The sequence below is a fragment of the Thalassophryne amazonica genome, chromosome 18 (assembly GCF_902500255.1).
Source record: "Thalassophryne amazonica chromosome 18, fThaAma1.1, whole genome shotgun sequence".
Lineage (NCBI taxonomy): Eukaryota > Metazoa > Chordata > Actinopteri > Batrachoidiformes > Batrachoididae > Thalassophryne > Thalassophryne amazonica.
The window spans coordinates 74395335-74410352 of NC_047120.1; the positions used below are offsets into that span (position 1 = coordinate 74395335).

At 45.5% G+C, this 15018-nt stretch overlaps 1 protein-coding gene across 1 annotated transcript in view; it reads left to right on the forward strand.

Annotated features, from left to right (window-relative positions):
- LOC117530695 (mitogen-activated protein kinase 8-like) overlaps positions 1-15018 on the forward strand; it is a 133691-nt gene that overhangs the window by 103280 nt on the left and 15393 nt on the right. Inside the window, 3 exon segments of the mRNA XM_034193579.1 lie at positions 7756-7938; positions 12612-12736; positions 12935-12998. Coding sequence (XP_034049470.1) covers positions 7756-7938; positions 12612-12736; positions 12935-12998 — 372 coding nt within the window.

Below are 15018 nucleotides of genomic sequence, written 5' to 3' on the forward strand. Positions count from 1 at the left end.
CACTGAAAGCAGCCAAAGATAACGATACGTCTTTGGGATGGTTATGAGTAATTTTTTCTCTAATAGTTAAAATTTTGTTAGCAAAGAAAGTCATGAAGTCATTACTAGTTAAAGTTAATGGAATACTCAGCTCAATAGAGCTCTGACTCTTTGTCAGCCTGGCTACAGTGCTGAAAAGAAACCTGGGGTTGTTCTTATTTTCTTAAATTAGTGATGAGTAGAAAGATGTCCTAGCTTTACGGAGGGCTTTTTTATAGAGCAACAGACTCTTTTTCCAGGCTAAGTGAAGATCTTCTAAATTAGTGAGACGCCATTTCCTCTCCAACTTACGGGTTATCTGCTTTAAGCTACGAGTTTGTGAGTTATACCACGGAGTCAGGCACTTCTGATTTAAAGCTCTCTTTTTCAGAGGAGCTACAGCATCCAAAGTTGTCTTCAATGAGGATGTAAAACTATTGACGAGATACTCTATCTCACTTACAGAGTTTAGGTAGCTACTCTGCACTGTGTTGGTATATGGCATTAGAGAACATAAAGAAGGAATCATATCCTTAAACCTAGTTACAGCGCTTTCTGAAAGACTTCTAGTGTAATGAAACTTATTCCCCACTGCTGGGTAGTCCATCAGAGTAAATGTAAATGTTATTAAGAAATGATCAGACAGAAGGGAGTTTTCAGGGAATACTGTTAAGTCTTCTATTTCCATACCATAAGTCAGAACAAGATCTAAGATATGATTAAAGTGGTGGGTGGACTCATTTACTTTTTGAGCAAAGCCAATAGAGTCTAATAATAGATTAAATGCAGTGTTGAGGCTGTCATTCTCAGCATCTGTGTGGATGTTAAAATCGCCCACTATAATTATCTTATCTGAGCTAAGCACTAAGTCAGACAAAAGGTCTGAAAATTCACAGAGAAACTCACAGTAACGACCAGGTGGACGATAGATAATAACAAATAAAACTGGTTTTTGGGACTTCCAATTTGGATGGACAAGACTAAGAGTCAAGCTTTCAAATGAATTAAAGCTCTGTCTGGGTTTTTGATTAATTAATAAGCTGGAATGGAAGATTGCTGCTAATCCTCCGCCCCGGCCCGTGCTACGAGCATTCTGACAGTTAGTGTGACTCGGGGGTGTTGACTCATTTAAACTAACATATTCATCCTGCTGTAACCAGGTTTCTGTAAGGCAGAATAAATCAATATGTTGATCAATTATTATATCATTTACCAACAGGGACTTAGAAGAGAGAGACCTAATGTTTAATAGACCACATTTAACTGTTTTAGTCTGTGGTTTCCTCAAATTACTAAACTTACTGTCTTTACTCATCAGTAAAAGACTCAGCTTCTAGATGTGTTGTGCTGTTGAACATAACCGCTGTTAAACAGTTGAGGTGTTATTGATGTAATTCACCGGCTTTCTTGTGGTCACAGCTCTCACCTCGCTCCACCACAGCTACACAACAGCACCGTGGTGAAGTCCAGAGCTTTTATACAGAACAGAGGAGGAATAAAGTAGCTGTATTTCATTCAGCCCGAGCATCTTCAGGTTACAGTTCATATAAGCCAACAGAGCATGAATCAGCTAGCTGTCTGTTAGTTTCATTAATCTAAAATCACCGGAGAAACGTATATATAAAGAAACCTGAATTAAAGGAGAAATGCCTCTTTTCACAACCTGGACCTCATTTATGGCTTAAAATACGGTCGTTTGCTCACCGATATAACGTTGGTGTCATTAAGAGTCCACGGCTCGGATGACATGTTCACTACTCAGGTTCAGATCTGGCCTGAAGATTTTTCTTCTACTAAGGTGGATTAGAACCTTTTATAGTACACAGTGCCAACTACTGTAAAGGAGGGACCTAGCAGGCAATATGTGTCACCAGTTACAAAATGCAGCTGGCTCTTTTCAGTCAGACATGCTGTACCTTGACATGTCAATCACCCAAGGTGGCACCTGGGGTGTCCAGTCAGATTTCAGGGCGTCCAGTGCCACCTTGGCCTCCCCTCTAGTTCTGCCCATGTCGAGGTGGAAATATATTGAACAATCTGACTGGAATCTAAATATTTGTACACCATAAAAATGGCATTTGAAGCAGTCTGATTGCGTTTGTGTGGTAGTTCGACATGATCCGCCATGCACCGAATGTCCTGACTGTACATGAACACATCATGAGTACTGCTGGAATATATTTCCTCCATCCAAAATTGGACCTCACTTGTACGGCAATGTAAGAGCATTCGTTAGAATCTTACTGCATTCTGACAACTGTCTAGGTCATCTTAATGTGTTCCACATACATTTGTCCTGTGTTCGGAGGCTTGATGCACACGGCATGTGTACAAATCATTCAGGGAGGGTCAAGGCACAGTCTGAGTGGTCGAACGGCTGTCTTCCACAATCCTTATTGCCTCCCAGATGTGGCACAATTTTTTTTTTGACATTCCTCCTGGGTTGGCTTGATTCTTGCCATGTGTGATGGGGCCTTTACCTTGCAAAACAAGCACTGAACACAGTCAAAACTATTCCATTTATCAACCCTGTTAGCTCAACTAATAATTTTCACCACTTGTTTTACGAAGATTTAGCAACTTTAACTTTTGACCCCAGTTCAAACTGAAATTGACCTTTCTCACCATTTTTGATATTTTTACCTCATAACTCCAGTCATAGATAGTTTAAACTATACCTTTTTGGAATCTTTATGATCAGACAAATAATATATGGTTGGCGCATTTTTAAATTTTGACCCCTGTGTAATTCTTCAATTAACCCCTACCTGGCTGCCTATTGAAAATTCATGTGGACACACTGCTTTTTCAAAAGAGTAACGTCTAAGGAGTATTTGTGCCAAATTTGGTGCTTGCATCACCATTTGAAGGATATCTCTGTAAATTTTCTCTTATCTGCTGCACAAATGCTGCAGTGTCTGGGGAAAGAGCACCTGCACCTGTTTCTGCCAGTTTCCTCCATCCCCTATCGACAACAGAGAAGAATGCATTGGTCTCATCTTTGGTGGAGTTTCAGTTCAGTCATTGAAATTGAGAGAAGGATGTTCAAAACACGGCTTGTGAAAACCTCATCTGCACATTTTCATAATATCCATTCCTATTGTACTGTTTGGGACATTTAAACTGAATTTTTATTTTTATGCTTATGTAAGTAATAACTTCAGTGTGAATACTATATTTTCCAGAGTATAAGTCACATATTTTTACTAGTTTGGGAGGTCCTGCGACTTATACTTTGGTGTGAATTATATAACAAAAAAAATTCACATTCCTCTCCCTCTATCAATCAATCAATCAATTTTTTTTTTATATAGCGCTAAATCACAACAAACAGTTGCCCCAAGGCGCTTTATATTGTAAGGCAAGGCCATACAATAATGATGTAAAACCCCAACGGTCAAAACGACCCCCTGTGAGCAAGCACTTGGCTACAGTGGGAAGGAAAAACTCCCTTTTAACAGGAAGAAACCTCCAGCAGAACCAGGCTCAGGGAGGGGCAGTCTTCTGCTGGGACTCTAGCTGCCACCTTATCGTGGTGGGGGAGTTTGCGTACCCGGATGATCCTAGGAGCTATGTTGTCGGGGGCTTTGTGCCCCCTTGTAGGGTCTCCCAAGGCAAATGGGTCCTAGGTGACGGGTCAGACTAAGCGCAGTTCAGAACCTCCATGACCAGTAAAAAATCAAGGACCGAGACGGCGTCCGGTATGGTGGAGCCGGGGCCCCACCCTGGAGCCAGGCCTGGGGTTGGGGCGAGCGAGCGCCTGGTGGTCGGGCCTTAGCCCATGGGGCACAGCTGGGCTCAGCCCGAAAGAGCGACGTGGGCCCGCCCTCCTGTGGGTTCACCACCTGCAGAGGGGGCCATGGGGGTTGGGTGCAGAGAGGATTGGGTGGCGGTCGAGGGCGGGTGGCCCGGCGGCCCGGTCCGTGCTCACAGCCCCTGGCTGTTGGGACGTGGAATGTCACCTCGCTGGGGAGGAAGGAGCCTGAGCTTGTGCGGGAGGTTGAGAGATACTGACTAGAGATAGTCGGGCTCACCTCCACTCACAGCTTGGGCTCTGGTACCCAGCTCCTGGAGAGGGGCTGGACGCTTCATTTTTCTGGCATTGCCCACGGGGAGAGGCGGAGAACTGGGGTCGCATTGCTTATTGCTCCCCAGCTCAGTCGCCGTGTGTTGGAGTTTACTCCATTGAACGAGGGGGTTGCGTCCGTACGCCTTCGGGTCAGGGACAGGTCTCTCACCGTTGTCTCGGCCTATGGGCCGAGTGGCAGTGCAGAGTACCCGACCTTCTTGGAGTCCCTGGGAGGGGTACTAGATAGCGCTCCGACTGGGGACTCCATTGTTGTCCTGGGGGATTTCAATGCCCACTTGGACGGCGACAGTGAGACCTGGAGGGAGGTGATCGGGAAGCACGGCCTCCCCGATCTGAACCCGAGTGGTGTTCAGTTGTTGGACGTCTGTGCTAGTCACAGTTTGTCCATCACGAACACCATGTTCAAGCACAAGGGTTTCCATAAGTGCACGTGGTACCAGGACACCCTGAGCCGGAGGTCGATGATCGACTTTGTAGTCGTATCATCTGACCTTTGGCCACGCGTCTCGGACACTCGAGTGAAGAGAGGGGCAGAGCTGTCGACCGATCACCACCTGGTGGTGAGTTGGATCCGCTGGGAGTGGAGGAAGACTTGGCAGGCCCAAACGTATTGTGAGGGTCTGCTGGGAACGACTAGCGGAACCTTCTGTCAGCGAGGTCTTCAACTCCCACCTCCGGGAGAGCTTCTACCAGATCCCGGGGGAGGTTGGAGACATGGAGTCCGAGTGGACCATGTTCTCCACCTTCATTGTCCTTGAACCCGGTGGTGGACGCCGGAAGTAAGGGATGCCGTCAAGCTGAAGAAAGAGTCCTACTTATCTTTGTTGGTAGGTGGGACCCTGCAGGCAGCTGACAGGTACCGGCAGGCCAAGCGTGCTGCAGCCCGTGCGGTCGCAGAGGCAAAAATGCGGGTCTGGGAGGAGTTCGGGGAGGCCATGGAGGAGAACTATTGGTCAGCCTCGAAGAGATTCTGGCAAACCGTCCGGCGCCTCAGGAGGCGGAAGCAGCTCTCCACCGGCACTGTTTACGGTGCGGGTGGGGAGCTGTTGACCCTGACTGGGGATGTTGTCGGGCGGTGGAAGGAATACTTCGAGGATCTCCTCAATCCCATTGTCACGTCTTCCAAAGAGGAAGCAGAGACTGGGGACTCAGAGGCGGACTCATCTATTACCCAGGCCGAAGTCACAGAGGTGGTTAGAAAGCTCCTCGGTGGCAAGGCTCCTGGGGTGGATGAAATCCGTCCTGAGTACCTTAAGTCTCTGGATGTTGTGGGACTGTCTTGGCTGACACTCCTCTGCAACATCGCGTGGCGATCGGGGACAATGCCTCTGGATTGGCAGACTGGGGTGGTGGTCCCTCTGTTTAAGAAGGGGGACCGGAGAGTATGTTCCAACTATAGGGGGATCACACTCCTCAGCCTCCCCGGTAAGGTCTATTCCAGAGTACTGGAGAGGAGAATTTGACCGATGGTTGAACCTCGGATTCAGGAGGAGCAGTGTGGTTTTCGTCCTGGTCGCGGCACACTGGACCAGCTCTACATGCTCCATCGGGGGTGCTCGAGGGTTCATGGGAGTTCACCCAACCAGTCCACGTGTTTCGTGGATCTGGAGAAGGCGTTCGACCGTGTCCCTCGGGGCACCCTGTGGGGGGTGCTCTGGGAGTATGGGGTCCGGGGTCCTTTAGTAAGGGCTGTCCGGTCCCTGTACAACCGCAGCAGGAGCTTGGTTCGCATTGCCGGTAGTAAGTCAAACCTGTTTCCAGTGCATGTTGGCCTCAGTCAGGGCTACCCTTTGTCATTATTTTATGGACAGAATTTCTAGGTGCAGCCAAGGTGTAGAGGGGGTCTGGTTTGGGAACCACAGAATCTCGTCTCTGCTGTTTGCGGACGATGTGGTTCTGTTGGCTTCGTCAAATCAGGACCTTCAGCGTGCGCTGGGGCGGTTTGCAGCAGAGTGTGAAGCGTCCGGGATGAAAATCAGCACCTCCAAATCCGAGGCCATGGTTCTCGACTGGAAAAAGGTGCTTTGCCCTCTTCAGGTTGGTGGAGTGTCCTTGCCTCAAGTGGAGGAGTTTAAGTATCTCGGGGTCTTGTTCACGAGTGAGGGACGGATGGAGCGTGAGATCGATAGATGGATCGGTGCAGCATCTGCAGTGATGCGGTCGCTGTATCGGACCGTCGTGGTGAAGAGAGAGCTGAGTAGGGGGGCAAAGCTCTCGATTTACCGATCGATCTACATTCCGATCCTCACCTATGGTCATGAGATTTTGCTTATGACCAAAAGAACGAGATCGCGAGTACAAGCGGCCGAGATGAGTTTCCTCAGCAGGGTGGCTTTCAGGGACGATTTTATGGTGATCACACAGATTAAGGAGTGTTACAGCTGGTTTAAAGACCGCCCACAGCGGCAGAGAGCGCGCCGCACTCCGAGCGGCGATCGACAGGCTGAAACGAACAGATCATTTCCAAAGTGAAGGCTGTGTTGATCCGGGACGTCGTCTGACTACCAGAGAAATGGCAGAAGACGTGGACATCAGCACTTTTTCGGCACATTCCACTGTTACAGGAGTTTTTGTCATGGAAAGAGGAGCGGAGGAATGCGCCACAGAGCCGCGAATGGCGCGGGACAAAAGCACCTCCGTGTTGGTCTCACAGGATGGCTTTCAGACGGCTTTCGGTGGCTTTTCAGTCGTGTGACTATCCGAGAAATTGTGGATGAGCTGGACATGCCACACCATGTCCTGTGAGGCTTCATCACGGCGTTGCTTTGCACCATGCGGCTCCGTCCCGACGTGCGAATTCCTCCGCTCCTCTTTCCATGACAAAAACTCCTGTAACAGTGGAATGTGGCGTTCATTTCCAAACTGAACGCTGTGTTGATCCGGGACGTCGTCTGACTACCAGAGAAATTGCAGAAGACGTGGACATCAGTACTTTTTCGGCGCATTGAGACAGACGTGCGAAGGAATTTGCGCGTCGGGACGGAGACGCATGGCGCAAAGCAACGCCGTGATGAAGCCTCACAGGACATGTTCTGGCATGTCCAGCGGTCTTTAAACCGGCTGTAACACTCCTTAATCTGTGTGATCCCCATAAAATCATCCCTGAAAGCCATCTGAATTTTCCGAATGGTGTCCACCTGGAGGTCTCTCACAGTTTCTGGAAAAATTTGATGCAGCAAAGCTCCAAATCGTTCAGACATTTTACTCGCAATAAAAATCCGACAAGGGGGGTGGACCACTGCTCACACAAAGCCTGCTCACAGGCGAATGACGCAACCGACAGGCGTGAAAAAACTCACGCATGCGCACGAAGGTTCAAGCTTGGCTGATGCAATCACACGTGATTCAAATCCATAAGGTTATTGCAAAAAATAAAAAGCTCGGGTAGTTTTCTAACAGACCTCGTATGTCAGAGTTTGATGCCCCATAGATGGGAGAAACACCTATAAAAACAATTCACATACATATTGTCAGCATGTACCTGCGAGCACGACACACTTCATTTTATATTCAGTGTTCACACACTTCCACTTGTGAAATCATTTTTGCAGTTTTTTGGGGAGTTTTAATTCATGGAGTTAAAAGTCCAGCTAACTCCTTTTGTCCAAAATCAGCCCTGTGCTTTTCTTAATTAATGTCACATGAAGATATCGATCAGTGGAATAAGGTGATCGAGCAGTTGGGAACGCCATCTCAGGAGTTCCTCATAAAGCTCAACCAGTCGGTGAGGACCTATGTGGAAAACCGGCCACGTTACGCTGGCTACAGCTTTGAAAAGCTTTTCCCTGATGTCTTGTTCCCTGCAGACTCTGAACACAACAAACTCAAAGGTAAAAAATAACAATTTCTCTTCTTGTCTGCTGTATGAAAACTGTGTGTAAGGGTTTGCTTAAGGGCCCTGTCCCACTGGCGTTTAGGAGGATTTGCGTATGGATTGCGCACAAAATTGGCCCATATTTGGCAAACATCCACAGTATCCGTGTAACATGCCTGTATGAGTCGGCCGTCATCCGAACACGCCCGTGATCATCTGCAGAGGCACGCATATCCACAGCCAGGATTTTTGAGCTGCTCAAAAATCTGGATGTGGATAACATCCGCCTTACATACTCCATATACATACTCAATTCATACACAATACATACTCACTCTATGCGCTGTATATCTGCCGTTAACCGCTGATATCCGCAACTGTTGGGGATTTGCGGCTTGGCAGCGAACCGGGACAGTGTGTAAAACAGATATATATTGTGCCCATCATGTCCACATCACAAACTAAAATATGTTGTAGCGAATGCATACAGATTGGCCACGAATAAAGTGTTTTTATTACATCTGCTTTGCAGCTGATTTGCGGACAATCTGTGAATGCATAACAAACACGTCATGTTAACCCAAAGTACTATATAGGGCAGAAAGCGACATATCTGCCAGTCAGTGCCGGTCCGGCTGTGTAGATCCACAAAGACATAATAGCTGCTGCAATCCAGGACTTTTATTTAACACCAACAAAAGGAAGAGTTGCTATTTAGCCACAACTCACTCTGAAGTCTGTTTTCTGTGACACTCTCAAAAAACAAAACAAAAAAAAAAAAACGTCTCACACCCGAGCGGCTTCCCCCCTTCTGCTCCCCAAACTAATGAACAGTTAACCCTCGCATGACAACATGAACATTAACTCTGTGATCAACTTGTCCAAGTCCAGCAAATGCTCCAGAGACTGTATTGTTGGTGTGAATAGTGATGCTGAAAGGAGTGAGTGCGCTTCTTTTATGACCGCAATGCAGATGCCATGCACGCGCAACACATGCGCGATGCATTCATAATACACCCGTAATACTGCCGTGATAATCTCAATGTGTCGGATCAGTTTCCTCAGTACATGCGTTATATAACCGTGATTGTTCATCATATATTCGCTATATATTATTAATATATCCGTAATTCATACTGGGACATTTGTCATTTTTGGCCATTTTTGTTACGGACGACAACGGACGCCCGTAATTTGTGTACTCAGTTCATGCGCAATTAATCCTCTCCCCAGTGGGACAGGCCCTAAGTTACATTTTATCACTTTAAATTGAAACAAAGTTCTTTTTAATGTCTTTGCTTGAACAAACTGTCATTCGTGATGATTGGAGAAACATTACATATTTCCACAATATAGAATCACTTTCTCTTATACATAATTGGAATATTTACGTCTTTTCCACGCCTGCTGTAAAAATGACACAATTTCAAACACACCCTCTATAAATAACCATTTAACTTTAATTTCATCTCTTTCCCAGATGATATCTGGTCTCTTATTTTACATTTTAACAAAACGAGTGTGACATAGGTTATCATAGAATGGGCAGTAAAATATAAAGTGAGCCTATTTCTCTATTTCATGTTAGTCACACAAGCAAATTCTGTCTTCTTCTGGAATAGCACGGTATCGGCCCGTTTCAATAGACAAAGGTAGAATCCCAGCTCTAACCTGGGCACACAGAGACCTCTGGGGCCGTGTAAGAGGTAGCGTTACATATTTTTCAGGCGAGACTGTATCAATGATCAACACATACGTTTTCAGCTTTGGTTTTATCCATAGATCAGAGGACCAGTTTTGCTCATATTTAGAGAACAGTTATATTTACTCTGTACACCATCAATTTGTGTTTCAGTCTTACAAACTTCCGCTGAGATTTAGGTTAAGCACTTATGTCATAAACTGACAGTTCACAGTGAGGAATTCACCTTAAGCATGTCTGCAGGCTTAAATGGAAAGAAAATGACACAAACACACCAGCAGCAGCAGGAAGCTACTGAGCAACACACATGACAGGAAGAACATGGAACAATGGAAGTAACTGGCAACAATGGAATACTCAACGCAGGTACCGCAGTGAATCTACAGGAAAAGGGGATGCGAACAGAACCGAAGTACAAAATCAACACAGAACATAAGAGAACACAGTGCTAACTGGGGGGCAAAAGAAAACGTGATCAGTACGATGCGCCATGCAGGAACTCAAGCGCCAGGAACACTCAGTCAGACATGGAGGACTCAGGACTTTGCCATGAATCTCAAAATTGAGCTCAGGTCCCTCCTGTTTCCACTGATCATCCTTGAGATGTTTCTACAGCTTAATTGGAGTCCACCTGGGGTAAATTCAGCTGATTGGACATGATTTTGAAAGACTCACACCTATCCAAATATAAGGTCCCACAGTTGACAGAGCACAAACCAAGCATGAAGTCAAAGGAATTGTCTGTAGACCTACGAGACAGGATTGTCTGAAGGCACAAAACTGGAGAAGGGTACAGAAACATTTCTGCTGCTTTGAAGGTCCCAATGAGCATAGTGGCCTCCATCTGTAACTGGAAGAAGTTCAGATCCACCAGGACTCTTCTTAGAGCTGGCCGCCCATCTAAACTGAGCGATTGGGAGAGAAGGGTCTTTGACAGAGTAACCATCGTGGAGAGAGGAGAACCGTCCAGAAGGACAACCATTTCTGCAGCAATCCAGCTATCAGGCCTGTATGGTAGAGTGGCCAAACAGAAGCCACTCCTTAGTAAAAGGCACATGGCAGCCCACCTGGAGTTTGACAAAAGGCACCTTAAGGACTCTCAGACCATAAGAAACAAAATTCTCTGGTCTGATGAGACAAAGATTGAACTCTTTGACAATAATGTCAGATGTCATGTTTGGAGAAAAATGAATGCAGCAATGTACAGAGACATCCTGGATGAAAACCTGCTTCAGAGCGCTCTTGACCTCAGACTGGGGCGACGGTTCATCTTTCAGCTGGACAGTGACCCTAAGCACACAGCCAAGATATCAAAGGAGTGGCTTCAGGACAACTCTGTGAATGTCCTTGAGTGGCCCAGCCAGAGCCCAGACCTGAATCCAACTGAACATCTCTGGAGAGATCTGAAAATGTCTGTGCACTGACACTCCCCATCCAACCTGATGGAGCTTGAGAGGTGCTGCAAAGAGGAATGGACCAAACGGCCCAAAGATAGGTGCACCAAGCTTGTGGCATCATATTCAAGAAGACATGAGGCTGGAATTGCTGCCAAAGGTGCATAAACAGTATTGTGAATTTCTGCTCTGTGAGATCAATAGTGTTATGTGTCGACGCGGGTTGAGGAGCGGACCTGCGTCAGACAGGACCCAGCGCTAAAAATAACCAGAAAGCGGTTCCAAACAAACTATTTATTATTCACCTGTGCTTAAAAGTGTAAAAACATAAAAACAACGTCCCTCTGGTGGAGTGATTCGTGGCTTGCTCTCCAGCGCCCGCAAGGATTAAAGCCGGCGCTCCTGGACTTCCTACCACCACCAAACACCCCCCAGGTGGACACGACAAACTGATTCTCTGTGAAGCAAAGAGAAGGTGAGGTAAGTCAACAGATACAACTATATCTTCCAATAAACACACGCTATCAGCAACACACTCAGGTCAGTGTCCTTTTTTTTACTTTATGCAAATGAGCAGCTTCTCACAACAAGTGGAGGATCACTTATCCTTCACGCCACAGCAGTGAGAAGCAAACTGCACAATTCTCTTCACAATTCCAGTATACTGTGTAACAAAACACCAAGTTACTATCAACAATTACTTAAACACTTAATTACCTTTAGTGTGTGCTGACAGCATGTGTCCTCACCCCTCCCTGCTTCACGGGCTCGATGTGTCAAAACCCAGGCGCGGTCCTCAGCGTCTCACAAACGAACGTCACAAGGTCGAGTTCCCGGCAGTTCTGCTCAAATCACACATGACTTAAATGCAGAACGCCATCCAATTATCTGCTTCAGCTGCAAGTCGTCCAGGTTGCACGTGAGCACCAATCACAGGTGCTTTCCATGATGTTGATGAGGGTGAAGACTCTTCAGCCAGCACCTTCTTCACAGACAAATCAGCCCTCATGCCACCTGGAGAGCAAAGAAAAGAAAAGAACACCAAAACATCCAGCCACGCCCCCCCAACACACAACAAATAGTTTATCTTAATCTTATTGAGCAAAAGCAGTGAATACGTATGTAAATGTGATTTCTTAATTAATTTGCCAAAATTTCAGGAAAAAAAAACTTTTCATGTCTTTGTGGGGTGATGTGAGTAGAATTTTGACAGAAAACATGAATTTACTCCATTTTGGAATAAGGCTGTAATGTAACAAAATGTGTAAAAAGTGAAGCACTGAATGCTTTCCGGATGCACTGGTTGTTTGATTAATCGTTATAATAAAGTTCATGTTTAAATGGTAAAACATCAAGCCTCAGTGACATTTCTTTGTCAGAAGGGTTTGGAAGGAATTATTGCCATTTTTATAATGTATATCAGCGTATTGGTATCTTAATTTTTTTTTAATTCTCCAGTATCAGTATTTAGTGTCAGCCCTCAAACATCTATATCGGTCAGCCTCTACACAATTCATTTCAGGTGGTTTATCATTCTGATATCAATTGGAATGCTGCATTTCGCTTTTTTTTTTCCTGACATTTGCTTTTCAGCGAGCCAAGCACGTGACTTATTAGCCAAGATGCTGGTAATCGATGCGTCAAAACGGATCTCTGTTGACGAGGCTCTGCAGCACCCGTATATCAATGTGTGGTATGACCCCACTGAAGTGGAAGCGGTAAGAATCTCTGTCATTTGTAAAGTAAAATAATAGTTATGATGCAGCTAGAATCCTGACTAATGTAATAAAGGAAAATGTGAACGTGTTACTCAGCTCACTGAGTACCTCCAGAACTATGTCGTAGGATTTGGAGTTTGTTTTTTTGTTTTGTTTTTAATTTCTGTTAAAATGAAATAAAAAATATCTTTTTTCCAGCCTCCACCTGAGATCACAGACAAGCAACTGGATGAGAGAGAGCACACAGTGGAGGAGTGGAAAGGTACGAAAGATCTTCACGTCTGTCTACTGTATGCTGTCCACCTGCCATAAGTGCTTTTGTTGTCTTTCATGTTTTCCTTTGTGCATTCTCCCCGACTGTGTGGGTCCTGTCCTACATGTGCACCAAACTGTTATGTTCACAACCAGAAGGCCCACCTTCTTTAAATAGCAAGTGTAATTCTGCTCATCTGTGTACACATAGGAGTTTGGTTGCTATTGTGACAAAGCAGTAACTGATAGTACCGCAGACCATCAGAAACCTGGTCTGGAGTTGACCACGGAGTTTCTCTGCCATTTACATGGTATAGTATTATGTTGATGGGTTCACAACACATGCACACTCTGCTTGAATGTAGACCCAGCGATGCACGTTGGTGCGTCAGACTACACTCACACACTTTGATCATAGAATAGTTTCCTTGCCAGAAACCCTCTCTCTTCAGAGTTCTCCATTTAAACAGCAAAGTGTCAGCTGCTGTTGTGCATTTGTTAAAGTTCAGGCTTGATGACGGTAATGCGCTTTATGGTGGTGTTAACCAGTCTTCTCTTGCATGCCTACAAAATACTGCTGCTCATCTTTTAATGAACACTTCCAGAAGTGAGCATATTAGGCCTGTACTTGACTCACTCAACTGGCTTGCAGTTCATTTTAGAATTGATTTTAAGATTTCATTGTTTGTTTTTAAAGCTATTAATGGCCTTGCACCCTCTTACTTGTCTGAAGTTTTAACTCTCTTCACTTACAGTAGGATATTACGGGCATCTGGTCGACTTTACTGAGATGTTCCGAGGTCAAAATACAAACTCTGGGGTGATCGTGTTTTTGTGGTCGCTGAGCCCAGACTGTGGAACAAGTTACCTCCTGATTTGCACACTATTTCTGACCCAACACTTTTTAAATTAAAATGTAAGACTTACTTATTTAAACTGGCTTTTAACACCTGGTGGCGCTGTGACACATTATGTTTGTATGTGCCTTTTTTTTAACTCTATTGTATGTTTGTTTTATTTTTGTGAATTCTTGAACTTTGATTTTATTGTAAAGCCCTTTGGACACCGTCTGGCTGTTGTAAAGGGTGACATCAATAAATGTTAATTAGTTGAAAGACTATGTTTAGTTTAGGAAGTAAATTTAATTTATAAAGCACATTTCAACACAGCTTCCACTGGCCAAAGTGCTGTACAAAAGTAGATAAAATAGAATAAACTTTGTCTGGATCTACTGGTTAGTCTTTGTTCCTACTCTCACCTATGGGCATGAGGGTTGGGTTATGACTGAAAGAACTAGATCACTGATACAAGCGGCCAAAATGGGCTTCCTTAGGAGGGTGGCTGGTGTCTCCCTTAGCGATATGGTGAGAAGTTCAGTCATCTGTGGGGAAGTAGAGCCGCTGCTCCTTCATGTTGAAAGGAACCAGCTGAAGTGGTTCGAGCATCTGGTAAGGATGCCTCCTGGGCGCCTCCCTAGGGAGGTGTTCCAGGCACGTCCATCTGGGAGGAGACCCCGGGGAAGACCCAGGACTAGGTGGAGAGATTATATTTCCACACTGGCCTAGGAATGCCTCGGGAAAACCCGCTCAGAGGTGTTTCTGTGTAGGCTCTCAGTTGTCCAGGTGGTTTCCATAGTAGAGAAGCTTGAATCTTCGACTGGACTGGGTTGCTTGACGTGAGGACGTTTCGCTTCAAATCACAGAAGCTTCCTCAGCTAAGATTCTTGCTCTGGTAGTCTGACTTCTGTCGTGACTCTTGTAGAGAAGAATGAGAGAGTCAAGACAGAAGTCAGCAGTTACAACAATAACTTTCAAAAGACACACGCTATCAGCAACACATTCAGGTCTGTATCTTTTTAACTTTATGCAAATGAGCAGCTTCTCACAACAGGTGGAGGATCACTTATCCGCATGCCACAGCAGTGAGAAGCAAGCTGCACAATTCTCATCACAATTCAAGTATACTGTGTAACAAAACACCAAGTTACTATCAACAATTAGACAAACACTTAATCACCTTTGATGTGTGCT